The sequence below is a fragment of the Prenolepis imparis genome, unplaced genomic scaffold (assembly GCF_030444845.1).
Source record: "Prenolepis imparis isolate NDT839.2.m4 unplaced genomic scaffold, iyPreImpa1.0 SCAF_2, whole genome shotgun sequence".
Classification (NCBI taxonomy): domain Eukaryota; kingdom Metazoa; phylum Arthropoda; class Insecta; order Hymenoptera; family Formicidae; genus Prenolepis; species Prenolepis imparis.
In genome coordinates this window covers 21,005,067-21,021,697 of record NW_028141160.1, presented here as the reverse complement: position 1 = coordinate 21,021,697, position 16,631 = coordinate 21,005,067, and the positions used below count along the sequence as shown (strand labels likewise).

Genomic DNA, 16,631 nt, shown 5'->3' with positions numbered 1-16,631 from the left:
AATTATTGTTTATCCTGAGACTCTGGAATTTTTTTATGGTGACCATAGCTGCCGGATGTCCATTGTTGGATGCAAATATAGATACAATATAGACAACATCTCTCTACATGGTAGTGAAGCAATGTACATACATGTACATGCATCGATCTTTCTGATGCAGCGTCATCGTATATGTATGCACGTGCGTTGCTTCATTATCATCTGGATATGTACTGCGTGATAAAAAATCGACGCAACATCCGTATGTGTTGCAATGTATGTTTGTACCGCTTGTACATAGCTGTTAGAAAAACTTTTACACACGTTAGGAAACTTTTACAGTTTTATAAAACATAATTTCTAATAATATAGATTAAAAAGGATAATATGAAAATAAATTTTTTAATTTGTAAAATCTATTTCAGTACAAAGGATACAAAAATGAACAAATTATATTGATTTATTTCATTTTTGCATTGCAAAAATTGAATTTTTCAATGTCGGGATCTTAGCTTAATGTTTATGTAATTTAGGATGCACAGATTCATATTTTTTAAAAATATCGTATAAAAGTTTTTTGCTTCTAATTCCATTTTTCTGTTTTACTATATTTATATCTTTTGAATTAAACAAAATTGATTTAAATATTAGTTTGCATTTAGCACAAAGATTTAAAACAAAGATATTTGAGCATCTTATTTCGCCTTTTATTAGGCAAACAAATTTTAGCTTTTATTTTTTATAAAATAAATATAATTTGCGCACTTGAGGGAATAATTTTAAAAAATTTGAAATTATATATGTGATTTACAATAAAACAATCGTGAACAATTATAAGATATATTTGTAATATAGAATAAGTTAACAATTTGCACTATGGATATTTAAAGTTAAAATTCAATGATCATACAGAATTAATAATAAAAAAAATGAATAACTTGTTATAATGAATAAACAATTATTCATTTTTGTCTGAATTATCGAAAATATATATAAATGTATATTTGCATTTGATAAATTTATTAAATTATAATAAAAAAAACTATAGAGATCTTATGCAGTTTATGACATGTAATGTATTGACGGTTCAACACATAAAAGACTAGTTGGAGCAAATAAACATTTTTTTTCGTTTTATGGAACTATAAGGACACTACAAACCTTTGATAAATCTAATGCAAACTGAAGAACTATGTGTTATACATCTACACCTTGATGAAACTTCAATTCTGGTTGCACCTGCTTCATTTCCTGATACAAATCATTGGCACGTTTTTTGAAGGTTGCAGCGAGCTCGGGATTTTTTTGCGCGCCTTCTCCTCTTGCGTGCATCTGCGACAGGTTCGCACAGGCATACGGATTACCCAACTCGCAGCCCTTCAACGATAGCTTGTAAGCCTCTTTATAATTCTTATCAATGACGTCCTCAAGACCGCCCAAGTAAATACCCGACAAATAAAAACACGCTTTCTCCGAATTGTACATGTCACAGGCCTTCTTAAGCTGCTTGACACCCGTGTGGATCTGAGTGGACCTATCCTTCTCTCCGACATCATTCTTAGATGTTCCCAGGACACCGGCATGAAGACATCCGCGCTCGTCATTGAGCTCGCAACCCTTCGACATGTATTTATATGCAGTGGGTATGTCTCGCTTGCAACCTTTACCTGCATTAAACAAGAGAAATGTTACATCGTGCGTAAAATGTATGCAAGATTTGGTTCACTCACCGATCGCTTTGAAATCGCCGAATTTCGCGCAGCTTCTAGCATAATTATATTGGTCGCAGGTCGTCTTGTATATCGTAGCGGCCTTCTCCATCTCCATCTTCACCGCTTCGTAATAATCACCTAACAGGTGACAGACTATTCACAGAGTAAAATAGCTGTTTTGACATCAGAGAGCTTAGGCTCAGTTCGGAACGCATCTTCACTCACCATCCGGCTTTTTCTCGCTATAACAACCGAACTGATATTCTATATGAATATTCTTCAAGTACTCCTTCACATCTTCCTTGTTTTTTAAGTCGTACGCCATCGTATCGTTTTATAAACGATCCTACGAGGTTTTTATCTTGAATCGCACCTGTACAACATGTGACTATCGCACAGAACATATACTATAGAAATGAAAGCTTTGTATATAAGATAGGCAACAAAAAGATGAGCTGCCATCTCGTGGTGGAGTGCGAACTAAAGTGCAATGTAGGGTTAGGGGATATAATTCTTTAAAATTTAAATATTGAAATTAGAAATAGATATAGATAGATCTGAAATAGATGTATATCTATGTATATATGTGAAATTAATGAAGACAAAAATGAACACTATTGATAAAACAGACATATTTATTATGAAATAAAATATATGTCATATAAATAATATATATTAGGAAATGTTTGTATAATATATCAAAAATATTCACACGAGAATAGCAACTTATATAAAATACAACTTATATAAAATATAAAATACAACTTATATAAAATATCATCAGTGTTTGCTGTTATCTAAATAAAATTATATAGATGATCATCTAGATGAAATTTTGGCGTTATCTTATCTTTATATAGATAATAAAAAAATGTATTATCTATATCTGCATCTTAGATAAAAAAAAGTGTTATCTTTACTAAATTATCTAACATAATATTCAGATAATTTGGTTTAGAGTTTTATAGCACATGAAAATATTTTAAGTAATAGAACTTGAGCAGTAAACGATAAAAACTTATAAATAAAACTATAAATATATTTTTATATCTATAATTTTAATTTTTTTATTTTAGATTACATTTTTTAACTGTTTACATAAGCGATTTTAAAAATTAAATAATATTATCTGGAAGTTATCTAGATGAATCGTCATATAATTTTATCTTTTATCTATATATATTTAAAATAAAATCATCTTTATCTTATCTAAGATGAATTTACATATTTTTATCTCATCTTTATCTAGCTAATTTTAAAATTATCTAAGCACAACACTGAATATCATACAGCTCTGTAACTATCAAGAGTCATTGATCATTGACTATATCAAGAACGTAAACCTCCCCCTTCAAAGGACAAAATCAGAGTTGTGTTCGAAAATTTCGTCGAATAGAGATAGTTGACTGATCAATCAGGACAAGGAAATATTTGTTCTTCTATTCTAATTGGTCAAAAGTTACTCTGTTCAAAGACAGTAGATTTTCGAACGTAACTCTATTTACAAGAGGCACAAGATTATCTTTCATAGTATTTGCCATAATTTATGCTCCAACGTTTTCCCGCCAATTATCCACAACCACATATCGATCGAAAGATCAAAACACGAAAGTGAAAGTTATTTTATTTTGCGCAAAGGTTTTTAACTTTCATTTATCCGTAAGGTTTAATTATTGATGATATATTAAGATTATACGTGTTCTCTCAAAATGACATGTACGTATATTTGCATTTTATATGTATTTATTGAATGAATGACATGGTTTGTTTGTTGAATCCTTTTTGCATCCTTTAATATTTCACACAATTTGAAACAAGTATATGCTGATTCTGTAAAAAAAGGAATAATAATATTAAGAAAAATGGGCAGAGAAGGCATATAAGATGCTTTTAAGATATAATTTTATATTGTATAAGGTTATGTGACTTTTTTCTTTCATTAATTTAATTTCTTCTATTGTAGCAATTGAAGCAAGGAATTGGACAACAGAGTATTATGTTACAAATCAGTTATCCTGCCAGCAAATTTTAGAAAATCCTGATGTACTGAAAGAAATACCTTTATTAAATAATCTTCAACTACATGATATCACAGATAAACAGTTGGTCAGATTTCGAGGGATGGTTCAAGATATGTATGATCCTGAATATTTCTTCAAACAATATGAGGTGAAGAACACAAAAACTGGGGAGAGTGATATTAGATGTGGAATGTATACGGATGCAGCTCGATGTTTGGTAACGTGTCTCATTTTTGTCTAGTTTTATATTATATGACTCTAGAGATATTATTGGAGCTTATTCCAGCAAGAAAATATAAATAGACACAATGCGATACAATTAGTTATCGAATAGAGAATTTTAAAAATCTCGAAAATTATTCCCTTTGATAACCAATCGTGTGATATTATGTTTATGTGTGTTTCTTGCTAGAAAACTTCTATTATATTATCCTTATTCTTATATGAATAACGGATATGATCTAGAGTCTAGATTAAAAGTAAGATGCAGTTCACAGGTGTGGGATGTTACAAGAATAACTTATTTCATGTATATTACTGCATACATTTTTATAGAAATATATAAAACGTTTTTGTTTAATGACATTTATTAATCTTTATTTTATCTACAGTCGCATGAAGAAATATTGTTTGATTCTAACAAGAATGAACATTCAGAAAGACAAACTTACATTGTAATGTCTATACCTGGTTTAAACAAGTGGGCAAAAGAACAGAATAAATGTATAGAAACAAATGAACAGAAATTTAATTCAACGACAACACGCAATGACAATACGAGTAAAAGAAGTTTGGATGATGCTGATTTAGAGAAAATGGATTGTTCAGAGCCTGTTACAAAAAAAGAAAAGATTTTGACAGATAATAATGATGTAAACATGAGCAATAATGATGCAAACGTTCAGAATATACTATCAGAAGAGCATATATTAAATTTTCCTATCCCGATTGATGAAGGAAAAGTTTGCATAGTGAAGGTAAATTATATAAATTATGCAACTTGTTATTAAATTAAAATATTTGTATATTTTATATTTTTAAATTAAAAATTTTTTAATTTTTATTTTCCAGATTTATGAAGGGACAGCTTTAAAACTGAATCAGGTTGTTGATATAGTAGGTTTTATATCATTGGATCCAATGTTAAGTACAATTAATTCAGAGGATGAGATGAATGTAGCTGAGGTCAATACTCATAATCCTCCAGCTTCTTTGGTACCTCGGTTACACGCAATAAAGTTAATTGAACTCACAAAATCTGAGATTGTAAATGCTCCAGAAATTATATCAAAAGCGCAACTCATCAGGGGTGATTTACATATAATATTGAGTCAGTTATTATTTGGAGATCATTTAGCTGCGGATTATTTAATATGCCACTTGCTTTCTACAATGTATGTATGTTATTTTAATATTTTTTTGTATATTTGTATTTTAATATTCTTTTTTATATAATATTAAATTCATGTCATTTTATCTTTAATATTTTTAGATATATGAGAAGAGATTATTTTTGTCTCGGTGCATTTCCATTGAATATAACGAATTTTCCAACCAGTAAACTGAAGATGTTTCCCAAAGAATTTTATAACTTTTTAACATTACTTGTAAAGAAAAGTCATTTTTTGGAGGTGACTTTGGAAAATTTGAATGAATTAGCTTTAATTCCAAAGTAAGTTTGCTCATTAAATGCTTGTGCATGTGTGTTAGTGAATAAGATTACATTATTTCTTTCAGAAAGGATTATGAATGCAATAGATTGACAAGTGGTATTCTTCAATTAAGCAATAATACACATCTTGTATTAGACGAGACAGATTTAACCACTGGTGTATTAAGTGTCACTGGCAAGGAAAACTATAAAGCTCTTTCTGATTTGCTTATGTTTCAAAAACTGACATACGACTTCAAATATTACACAATGGAATATGAAACAGACATTCCAATTCTGATTTTTTCTGATGTAAAATCGTTTATTCCTGTAAGTATTTGTTTTATATAATAATAAATTGCACTTTATTCATAAATATAATCTATGAAATGTTTGTTTACAGTGTCCTGTACAAGTTGTTCTAAATGTTGATGCAGAATCGGAAAATGTATATAGTCAGATAATTGAAGCTGCACATCAGTACTTAAACGATGAGACTCGATTGGCGAATATTCATCAATACTTGGAAGTCTTTAAACATACAGATTTTGTTTTCAACGAAGAAATCACGAAAGTATGTAATTATATTTTTTCATTGATTTTTAAAATTAATATGTTTATTTTGTTTTATGAATTTCTTTATTTGATTTCTTTTTTTATATATATATGCTTGATTATATTTTTTTAATATCTATTTTAGACCATCCAAGATGATTTTGTCGAGATGCGAAGCATAAATAAGAATTTTAATGCGGATAATTTACACGCATTAATGGTTTTTGCTAGATTGATGTCCTTGTCCTATGGACAAACGGCACTAGATATAGAATGCTGGAAGAAAACTGTACAATTGGAAATGGAGAGAATGAGCAGGTTGCCACAGCGTGAAAGATAGTTAGTTCTAGAAAAAAGCAGTTGTATTGAATTCAAATTGTATCATACAATGCAAGTATTTATTTTATTTCGTATCTGTACATTTTTTTATATAGTACCGATAAAAAACTATACTATTTTACATTTTTCTACTATTGATTACTCTATAAAGCAGGAAGGAAGTTTAGGGACTTTTATACTATTTACATGCAAATCGCATAGTATTTCAGTAAATAAAACTTTACTAATAAATCTTTCATGTGATTTGAAATATTGTTTATATATTGGCTATAATCCATTTCGCGAATTCTGAAGTTCGGGCATATGTTAGGTTACATTTATTCGAAATGGAACTAGCATATCAGTGATCTTTATTAATCTCTTTGAAGATATTTCCAGTAGAAATATTTCCAAAAATTTTTCTTATATCAAACATTTATATTAATATGATGCATGTATATGTATGCAAAGTATGCAGAAGCCTAATAAACATTGGAAGTTCAAAGCATTTGAAATAGCTTTGTATACACATAAGAGATTTATTTCTGTTATTACATGGATAATTATTAGGATATGGCACAAATAATCTATACAGTTGTGCCATTTAAGTAAACAGTAATTTAAGAAATAATTTTTTTCGATTGTCATACTTCTCTTTAAAGAGAAACAAAGAGGATAATTTCTTATGTGGTTTAAAGATCTCTATCTTACATATTCAATAATTCTTTAACGTCTTTATAGTAAAGACATTTTAATATATATGATAGATGTAGTAAAAAAAAAAACTTTTATAATAGTCTACTTTGTCAAAAATATACTAAACCATCAAATATTACATATTTTTCGAACATTAGTAAGTAAGCCTATTACCTTTCACAAGTACATTTTTTATTCATTTTGACAGTAACTATATGTCGTTTTTGTTTTTGTCTATATCTGAAAAATTATCCAGTTGCAAAAATATTTGTGTTCGAAAAGTAGAAAACGTAGCAAAATCTCTACTACTGCTCACTTGAGAGAGACTAGAATACTAATAATTATATATTTATCCTTACAATTTTCAAAAATTTTTTTTATTTGAATATAAATAATTTTGCAATTGGATTATTTACTAATATGATATACATACATATAAAAGACGACGCGGTTATTTTTTCGCATTTACACATTTTGCCTCGAAGAACAAGGCACAAAATGTTCATTAATCGAAACGTGAGATTTTCGAACAACTTTAGTCTGCATTGAAAAATTGATATTTATGTAGATGTTTAGAAATATAAACTCTCTTTTCTTTTTAGCTATTTTTAAAAATTAAAAAATTTTTCTTTTTATTTTCTCTCCCTTCTAAGGTCTAAATATATGCTTTATTTCTTTTTATATGCTACAGTTAAAAGGACGTTTGTTTTTATATCAATTTATGCACGTGTATGTCCCGTTTCATCGAGATACGCATTGTCGAGGACTCTTTGCACAGCGTGCATATCTTTAGTTCTGTTGAATCTTTCTTCGCGTTCCCTTTGAACACGTTCTAATCCTTTCTTAGCGGCTTGAGCGTATCTCTTGGAAAGAGCGACTTCCCCTTTCGCTCCTGGAATATGGCCCGTATAACCAACTATTGGTGGTCTTTCCGGAGAGACATGATAATCTGTAATAATAATAATAAAATAATGACAGTATAGTTTCTTAGCATATTTTGCTTTAAATCGTAAAAATTGATTTATTTTGACTATTGTGATAGATAAATATATGCAAATATGTGCATATAACAATTTGAAAGATGGTAGATTAAATATGTATTTAGAATGATGTGCAGTATATTGACATTACTACATTGAACTGAAAATGATCGATAAGCAAAAATAACAAACGCAAATACCAAAGCTTCTTCTGTCTCTATCGTAGCCATGGTCAATTTCGATGTCTACGTTATCTGTCCTCGCTCGGGACAAAAGATTTCTCGCATCTGTTCGCTCGGCGTGAGCCCTCATTACATCACGCCGTGCTCTCAGTTTCATTTGTGCTTCGTGCCATTCTTTGGCACCGACTTCTACGGCTTTCATAAAGGGTAAACCAAATCTGCTGTTGAAGCCAGGAATATATCCTGTATAATAAATCAACACAATATTAAATTCGTATTGAACAAGAGAAAGAGAATGCGTCATATTTTTTTAAATTTAGAGATAGAGCTAGATTTTTTTATATGTAAATATAAGTAAAACAAAAATATGTTCTTTATAAATTTTTTAGGGTGATTTTTATAATGTAAACAATTTATTTTTAATTTAAATTTTAAAACATGTTTTTGTACATTACGTGATTTATTTTCTTATATGGTTTATATGTTCATAATGGATATATATTTTATATTGATCATATTAATTTTATATGCCAAAACAATATTATTGCTGCTTCGTCGGTCATAGAAATGAAACTAATAAACAAAACAGAAATAATTTTTTTTGTCTATATTTTTTATATTTTATATAAATTTTTCGATATTCGATATACAAATCGTAGAATAAGTAATATAGAGTTTTATACATTTTGATATTTATGTTTTATTAATAAAAAAATTATAAAACGAAAATTTTGTGCTGTTGAAATATTCAGGATTGAAAATCGCAGTCTACGTATTCTCATCATATATATAATATATAGTTAAAGTTTCGCTCGCCATGCGTGCGATGCAATTTGCAAACTGTTAATTACAAACCATTAAGGTTGGTCGGTTAATGCTCACTAATCGCGTACACTGAAGGTCGTGTCAGAGCAATTTTATTCTACATTGGTATTTTGAAGCGATAAAATAGAGTTTATAAGCGGTACTTTATTTTTCAATCATAGATTTTTTCGTTAACTTGACATCGATTTTTCGTAATATATGTAGCAAGTTTTTAAATTTTATAGTTAAATATTTTTGATAATTAAGATTTTTAAAATAATTCTTATGCTAAAGTAAAGTCAAAATAATTAAAAAAGAAAATTTTTTTGGTTTCTCATTTTTAAAAATATTAAATAAATTTAGATGGACACATTTTAATATTTTAACATTCATTTTTTAAAGTAATATTTGCGGGCGATATATATATTTTTTATTTTTTATATTACCAGTATATCCTAGGATGTACGGAGGTGCCTTGTAAAACCTGGTCTCGTTATTCCAATCTTTTCTAATTTCTTTAACCCGAGGATTCGATAACTCATCTTCTCTTCCAAAATTTGGTTTATATGGTCCAGTCTTAAGAACTTTCTTTTCTAATAATTCCTGTATAACAACATATAATATAAAATTAAACTTTTAAACACATACTTTGATTATACGAGACGTTTTATAATCATCACACAATCGTCCTTATTTATGCTTTTTTATGAGTATATAGTTTTTTTTGTAATTTGTCATTACAAATTATAAAGTTTTAATTTCGATGTCTTTAAAGATCTTTTTACCTTCATTATTTCTTCCGTATTCGCTCCGAATCTTTTCCCAACGCGAAATTTGAGCGTAGGGCAGTGACCCGTGTATCTAAAAGTACATAATTTTGAAATATAAATTTAAATAATAATACCACTTCACATTGATGCAATGCATTTTTCAATAAAAAGATAAAAATTTAATTAACTCTTAAAATAAACACTCATACTTATGTACATTTGTACTTATTTTTGTACGTAGTTTTGTATTATGATATACTCAAGGGGTGTCTCACTGTGGCAATACATATACATTTTTTCTGGAATTACTTACGCATTACTTTGCATTACTTCGCATTACGTCGTATTATTTCGCATTATGTATTACTTCGCATTGATTTACAATTTTTTTGAGAGTCAAATTTATGATTATTAATATTTCAGATAAATAGGGGTAATAATCGCAGAAAAATAATTTTTTAAATTTAATAAAATAAGTTTTGTATGTGTTTGTGTGTGTGTAAAATCAAAGTTTATTCTTGTATGTACTGCGTACATATGCACTCAGTGCTTCGGTAGTAGTGCACATGTACGCGTTCTCGCTTGTTTTATTCGTCTCTTTTTCCATCACGCGAGGAAGAGACAAAAGACTATATAAAAAAAATTAATTGAAAAAAAATACAAAGAACTAAAGAAAATATATAATGACTAACTCTGTAATGACTAACTATGTAATAAAAATGTATAATATATAAGCTAACTAATATATAGACCTACCTATATAACATGCTACCTAACTAAAATATATATATATAAACACAATTCTATACAAATATATGTATAACAAAATATTATAATTTATAAAATCATTAATAATTGATCAGATCAGTATTAAAAGTTTGTATTTTGTGTTTAAATTCGTATAAAAGAAATAAAAATTTAATATAAACATATAAATAAATTTTTATTAAAAATGTTTTTAGTTGACTTTTTAAAATTTTTTGAATTTTTAGTCACAGTTTAAAATAATTTTTTTTATTTATTTTTATTTATAATCGGATACGTCTTGTTATATATTAAGTATTATACATATAGGGATATCTTAATTTGGGTGTTTCAACTAAAAAAATATTTGTATGATAAAAAATATTAATTTTGAATTTTTTGCATAATATGTATATCGATTACATAATTAATAATATCTTATAAATTTATTTCTCTTAATATCTTTCTCCATTTTAATTGCATTTTTCTTTACTAAATTAAAGTTTTAGTACTAACATTTGAATATATTGTATTTTATTTGAAAAGAGTTGATATTATTTTCGATGAAATCAGAAACGATACATAAAATTTTATAAAATGTTATTACATATCCTATAATATTCTGACATTTTGCAAAACTTCTAAATAGTGTTTATTTTAGTAAATAAAGAGGAATATTTAATTGGAAAAAACTGCAAGATACTCTATATATTACTTACTGTATTTGTAAAACAAAAAATTATAAACAAACATATTTAATTACTTTAGAATTACATGGAATTACTTTATATTATCTTATATTGCATAGTATTACATGGAATTGCTTTATATTGTTTAGTATTACACGTAATTCCGTCGCATTACTTATAATTACACGGCGCATTACATGGAATTACTTGGAATTCCCGATAATTCGCGATACATGTACAAATTTTTGATGAATGAGACACCCCTTGGATATACTACTTTATTGTTCTTCATTATATCATTTATATAATTTTCTCGTCGGCATAAAGCATAATAGATTAACTGTGTTAATAGCTGATTTTTAAACTTATATTTGCAGCTTCTAGACGCGCGTATCTAATTTTCGAGATTTTTTAAATATATGACTATATATGTATATATATATATATATATATTTTAAATATATACAATACATGTGTGTCTGTGTATCAACTATCACTACGTTATTTAACTTTCGCGTTTTTCAAGAATAGGTCGACTAATGTAATGGAAGATTCTTTGATCATTTTCTAGTCTACTTTTTCATGATAATGTAGCGTGCCAAATTACGATCTATTACTTACACGGACATGTTATAGGCGCTTTCCTGTTTAATGAAGCGTGTCTAATATCTAAGGTATTGTATGCGATATACACATATGCAAGTATAAAATGTATGATTTTTTTTGTTAGATCTATACTCCCAGTTATATCGCTACTTACTGTGCAATGATGTAGAGTCTAAAGTAAAGTATAAAGTATAATCGTATAGAATATCAGTAAAGTATTATATATATATATCGAGAGAAAAAGAGAGAGAAAATGCAGAGTTTACACACGCAAAGCATATTTACTTTTGTTCTGCTGCCTCTTTTCTCATTCTCTATCACGGTAAAAAAAAAAAAAAAAATCTTAGAAACTGTTTAAAAGGTCTTAAATTCTGCGAGTTAAAAAAATTTTGAGCTTATTCAAAATATAAATTTTATTTTTTTTTCGTATAGGGAAGAGGCTGAATGAAGGTGTATATTTGCTTTATTTGTAAATTTTATATTTTAAGCATGTGTGTATTGTGAATATTAAATAAGAGCGATTTACAAAAATTGATCAATAATTGATCAATAAATCTATGATACTTAAGGTAGATTGTAGAAGAAAAGATTGTATAAGTTGTGTGAAACAACATATCATCTACATATCATTTATTATAAGTGTTTCATTTAAAAATTTCTGAAATATATTTATTAATTTATGGACTAATTTGAAATTCAGAATAATGTTTTCAGCATTTGAGGGTGGGGGGGGGGGGTCTAACTGATTTGCTCTCATTAATTGTATCACTTTAAATGAGAGAGAATAATATATCACGGTCAATCACTAATTAAAGTAATCGTAGAACCATAAAAGCGGACTACCGGTGACCCAGTAAATCGAGCCTTCATTTTGTGATGGTCACGGTGGAATAATCAGGGATATACATAGTCGAAGTCACTCTTCCTCGGTTGTCATGTGTGTCTCGATTCTACTATAAGGTATGCACAAATCGTATCTAGGTCGTTGCACCATCTCAGCATATCGCAAGATCAGTGTCAGGGAAACGAGATCGTGCAATAGATTTCTGTCAGATTTCATTGAATATAAGAAAGTGACCAAGTTATTTCTTTGTTATTGCATCTCCAGAAGTGTTTTATTTGCGAAAAAAATCTTTGTTTTTTTTTCGATTTAAAATTTGTTAGTGCCATGATATTTTAATCCGGAGAAATTAAAATTGGTTCAAAATTCATTGAAATCAAAATCGATATCCTTTAGACATTTTGTTTGTGAAATGCAAATAAGAATTAGATCTGTTTTCACGAAAAGAAAAAGAATAAAATGCATGATCACCTACTAATGTTATCATTTATTTCTTGCTATCTGTTTTCATCATAACGAGAAAGCCAGCAGAAATTTAATAGAAAGAATTAACTAAAAGTTTCCTTTTTAAACAATGTTTTTTTTTTTCTCGGGCTAGCTATAAAGTTATCGATGCACTTCTTTTCTTATTCGGATCGATATGTCGGGGCTAGAGTAAATCACGATAAATAGTTCGAGGTAATTCGCCATAAACGAGGGTGGTTTTGCGCGTGGTAGTTTTACATGGACGTAAAAGGGGTGTAAATTGGCACGGTACCAAGCACGGTGCCAGCACTTTCGTCCACGTGCGACTTCGAGGTCAATATTGTGGGAATGCATGTTTCCGGGAGTCTCTTGTCCGGCTAATTTAAATCCGATCTAATCTCTGAAGCGAAACATGCCGCCTGCTTCGATTTTCTCGTTCGATGTCGGTGCAATCAGTAAATATTGCAAATGCATAATGCATTGGATTCACATACATTATGTATTAAAGTGGTCCTTCTCTTAATGTGTTGATATACAAAATTTTAATTATTGCATTGGATGCATGCACGACTCGCACATGTATAAAAGATTGCCTCGTTTTAATAAGATTAATTTATAGATACAAGATATTGTATATTGCTTTGAGATTCATTTTTATTTAAACTTTTACTGCCCCTCAGATTTAAGTTTCATGATCGTTTGATATTATACACGACATCACGATACGAATGTCATGGTCCGACGACAACGAACTATGGAAATTCATTAGTGGTTTAGATACCGTTTCTACGGCTTTTATTCAATTCAAGATCGGATCGAATCAGATCGCTTGAAATCGCTTGTGAAGAGAAAAATTCGAATTCAATCTCGTGCAGAACAAGCATCCTTGAAAATCCTTCAATCAACGATTTTATTATAGAATCAATTTCACGCTTTCCATGTTTTTATCAAGTTTATAGAATCTAAACGCGTCTTATTTAGAATTTATGTAGAAACTTAGATAAATAAAATTCAATTATTTATTCAAATAAATTCAAATTTTGATACGCAAAGGATTCTACGTAAAATAAAAAAATTAATAAATTTGAAAGCAATCAAGTAATATAAAAAAAAGAAAAAAGAAAATTGCGACAAATTAAATAAAGAAGATAAAAAAAGAAAAAGTTATGTTGACATTTACTTAGATATTTAACAAATCTTTAGATGGTCAATTAAAGATTGTAATATCATATATAATATCTGTAGTTAAATTGCAAGTTCCTTTGTTGAAACGTTATGCATTTGCATGCATTACGCAACAAAAGATGCTAATGAAGCATTTAGTACTAAGATAACGAAACTGCAAATTCAATTAGATTCTTATAATCATTGAAATAATTCTAGCAATGAAATTATAAAGTTCTATTATTCGAGAGAGTAATATTTTATTGTTAATTTCTTGCTCTCCAGCTTTCATCTTAATTTTACGTTTGATCAAATCTTTAATATTTTGTACTTATCGAGAATATTTTTTATATTTTCAATCTGGATATACAAAATAAATTCACGAGATGTATACGTGTGTTGTCAGTAGAGCGTTAATAATTTCGTAATAAATATAAACGAAGTATATGAATTAATTAATCAAAAAGAATTGATCGCTTTGAAAGCATTTAAGAAAATCTGGACTTACCCGGGTAAATGAGCTCCATAGCTTTGTCGAAAGAATTGCTTTCTCTGCTCTTCACAGAGCGGGTCGAACACCATTTTCTTTGTTGTTGATCTCTATCACTGTGTACTAAACAAGTTACAATGCGATGACACTTGTCAGATTTCTGATTTTCTCTTCATGTTTTCTTCCTTTTCTTCTTTTTCTTGTTGATTAATATGCATCTTTACTGAAATATATAGTATTAGTTTATCTTTCACAATGTCTTATTCATTCATCATACTTCTTCATTAGTTGCAGTTTGCAACTAATACAGTTTGCTTTGAAATCAATCACCATTGATCTCACCAGATTCGTCATTAATTAAGATCGATCCCGATCGAATAATTCTTTTGTTTGTATTGAAGTCTCTTATCTTTTCGAGAGTTTCAAGAGATCATCAAAACTGCATTCATGTGGCTTACTTCCGAAGGTCACAGACTCCGTCGAATATTTTGTATTAAAGATGATCAATTAATTGGAAAGAATCGGTTATCTCTTAAAAGATCCACTGGACGCTGAGAAGATCAATCGACAATCCGATGTGTCGGTTCCGACGACGATCGTGCAATTCGCTGCACGCGGCCGACGCGTCAGTGAAACAAGACTGCACATAGCCGGCCCGAAGATACATAATAGAGCTATGTCCTACTAAAGGTAGAGGATCCCCTCCAGTTCCACGTGCGGAGTTCGCGCGAGCCTCTCTAAGGGGTTCGACGTTCACATAAGGACGTGTTGTAGCGCATCCGTACTGCTTAATCGTGCGGGAATGGTTCAGGCTTCGATAGTCAGATTCACTCTTAAAGCATGTTAGCGGTCGTTAGTTCTTTATTGTCTTCTGCGTCGTCTCGACATAGTAGCTTAGAATAATGCTGCATTTGTGCTTGTATATTTATGAGGATATACTCGTTTTTTCATACCCTCGATGTTCCGGTTTACAGCAATTGATATGTTTTTTTGAACTCAGTAAGTAAATTAAATTAAAGACGTTGGTTGGCATTAGTTGTCATGCCCTCATTGTCGGTGTAATGGTTCATGGTAATAATGTATTGTGTTTATAACCGTATATTTCTTTGTTCATTTCTCCAGCATTCTATGTGATAGCGATTTTTACAATAATGCTGATAACATATACATATATATTTCATATTAAATGCAATAAGATACAATTATTCAAGTTATTCAAATATATATAGTAATTATATTGAATTGTACTTACTAATAAGAGAAAACGAAAGTGTAGCAAGTCTGCTTTGAGATCATTGAAACCGCAGATTCTCTATGTTTTAACTATGTTTATTTTTTTTTGTATACTCTTTATTTTTCTTTTAATATTCTCAATTTAGAATTGTGATTATTATTCAGTTTACTAAAAGACGCGCACTCTTTCTCGTTTCTTTCGCGTAACTAGGAAACACACTTAAGTAGCAAACGACGGTCTCCGGAGTAACTCTGCCTTGGCAAAAAATCGATATAAAGGGGTTGAATGCATCACTCATTTCTCACGAAAGTCGTGTCTCAGCGAGTATTATGAGTATAAGTATCATGAGACTGTTTTATACAATTTTTACGATTTTTATAATATTGTTATAATTCATTAATAACATGGCGAGCAATATAATAAAACTTAAAAGGATAATTAATATAAACGTAATACTTATTATACATATAAAACAAAAAAAATTTTTATTTATTAAGAAATACTATATTTTGACGGATTTCATAATTTCGCAATCATCAGTTCCCTCCTATATAAGCTATATTTAAAAAAAAGTAAAAATAAAATATAATTTGTTCAAATTTTAGGAACATTTTATAATAGAACATTTATAACATAATTTTGATAAGATAAGAAAATATGCTAGAATTTATTATATTATTTTTAATAATTAACTATAAGTATTTAATATTTAATATGTTTATATATGAAG

At 28.8% G+C, this 16,631-nt stretch overlaps 3 protein-coding genes across 5 annotated transcripts; 1 reads left to right on the top strand and 2 right to left on the bottom strand.

The window, feature by feature from the left end:
* Positions 1-153: 153 nt before the first annotated feature.
* Positions 154-2,106, bottom strand: Coa7 (Cytochrome c oxidase assembly factor 7). Its single transcript, XM_083031652.1, has 3 exons — positions 1,917-2,106; positions 1,710-1,844; positions 154-1,646 (listed from the first exon to the last, which is right to left on the bottom strand). Exons 1-3 carry the CDS (start codon positions 2,014-2,016, stop codon positions 1,177-1,179), a joined length of 705 nt encoding a protein of 234 aa, XP_082887778.1. The 5' UTR covers positions 2,017-2,106; the 3' UTR covers positions 154-1,176.
* A 1,147-nt stretch (positions 2,107-3,253) lies between these two features.
* On the top strand, positions 3,254-6,807 carry LOC145932595 (mini-chromosome maintenance complex-binding protein). The gene is made up of 8 exons (XM_083031641.1): positions 3,254-3,407; positions 3,655-3,929; positions 4,324-4,689; positions 4,784-5,106; positions 5,205-5,384; positions 5,450-5,693; positions 5,767-5,937; positions 6,064-6,807. The coding sequence occupies exons 1-8, from the start codon at positions 3,401-3,403 to the stop codon at positions 6,256-6,258; spliced, it is 1,761 nt and encodes a 586-aa protein (XP_082887767.1). The 5' UTR covers positions 3,254-3,400; the 3' UTR covers positions 6,259-6,807.
* Positions 6,808-6,930: 123 nt separating this feature from the next.
* LOC145932596 (CIMIP2 protein GA14893-like) lies at positions 6,931-15,611 on the bottom strand. 3 transcript variants are annotated; one of them, XM_083031643.1, is made up of 6 exons: positions 14,945-15,611; positions 14,686-14,890; positions 9,684-9,759; positions 9,345-9,501; positions 8,113-8,337; positions 6,931-7,881 (listed from the first exon to the last, which is right to left on the bottom strand). In XM_083031643.1, the coding sequence occupies exons 2-6, from the start codon at positions 14,757-14,759 to the stop codon at positions 7,652-7,654; spliced, it is 762 nt and encodes a 253-aa protein (XP_082887769.1). In that variant the 5' UTR covers positions 14,760-14,890; positions 14,945-15,611; the 3' UTR covers positions 6,931-7,651. The 3 variants fall into 3 exon arrangements, with proteins under 3 accessions (XP_082887769.1, XP_082887768.1, XP_082887770.1); XM_083031642.1 differs by having other exon boundaries at positions 15,010-15,611; XM_083031644.1 differs by having other exon boundaries at positions 14,686-14,885; positions 15,010-15,611.
* Between the last annotated feature and the right edge of the window lie 1,020 nt (positions 15,612-16,631).

Coding starts and splice junctions, on each gene's coding strand:
- LOC145932595 (XM_083031641.1), top strand. Junction 5,107..5,204: donor TGCCACTTGCTTTCTACAAT/GTATGTATGTTA, acceptor TAATATTTTTAG/ATATATGAGAAGAGATTATT. Junction 5,385..5,449: donor GAATTAGCTTTAATTCCAAA/GTAAGTTTGCTC, acceptor TATTTCTTTCAG/AAAGGATTATGAATGCAATA.
- Coa7 (XM_083031652.1), bottom strand. CDS start 2,016: ATGGCGTACGACTTAAAAAACAAGGAAGATGTGAAGGAGTACTTGAAG. Junction 1,845..1,916: donor TAGCGAGAAAAAGCCGGATG/GTGAGTGAAGAT, acceptor CTCTGTGAATAG/TCTGTCACCTGTTAGGTGAT. Junction 1,647..1,709: donor CGGCGATTTCAAAGCGATCG/GTGAGTGAACCA, acceptor TGTTTAATGCAG/GTAAAGGTTGCAAGCGAGAC.
- LOC145932596 (XM_083031643.1), bottom strand. CDS start 14,759: ATGGTGTTCGACCCGCTCTGTGAAGAGCAGAGAAAGCAATTCTTTCGA. Junction 9,760..14,685: donor TATGGAGCTCATTTACCCGG/GTAAGTCCAGAT, acceptor ATGTACTTTTAG/ATACACGGGTCACTGCCCTA. Junction 8,338..9,344: donor GTACATCCTAGGATATACTG/GTAATATAAAAA, acceptor TTTATTATACAG/GATATATTCCTGGCTTCAAC.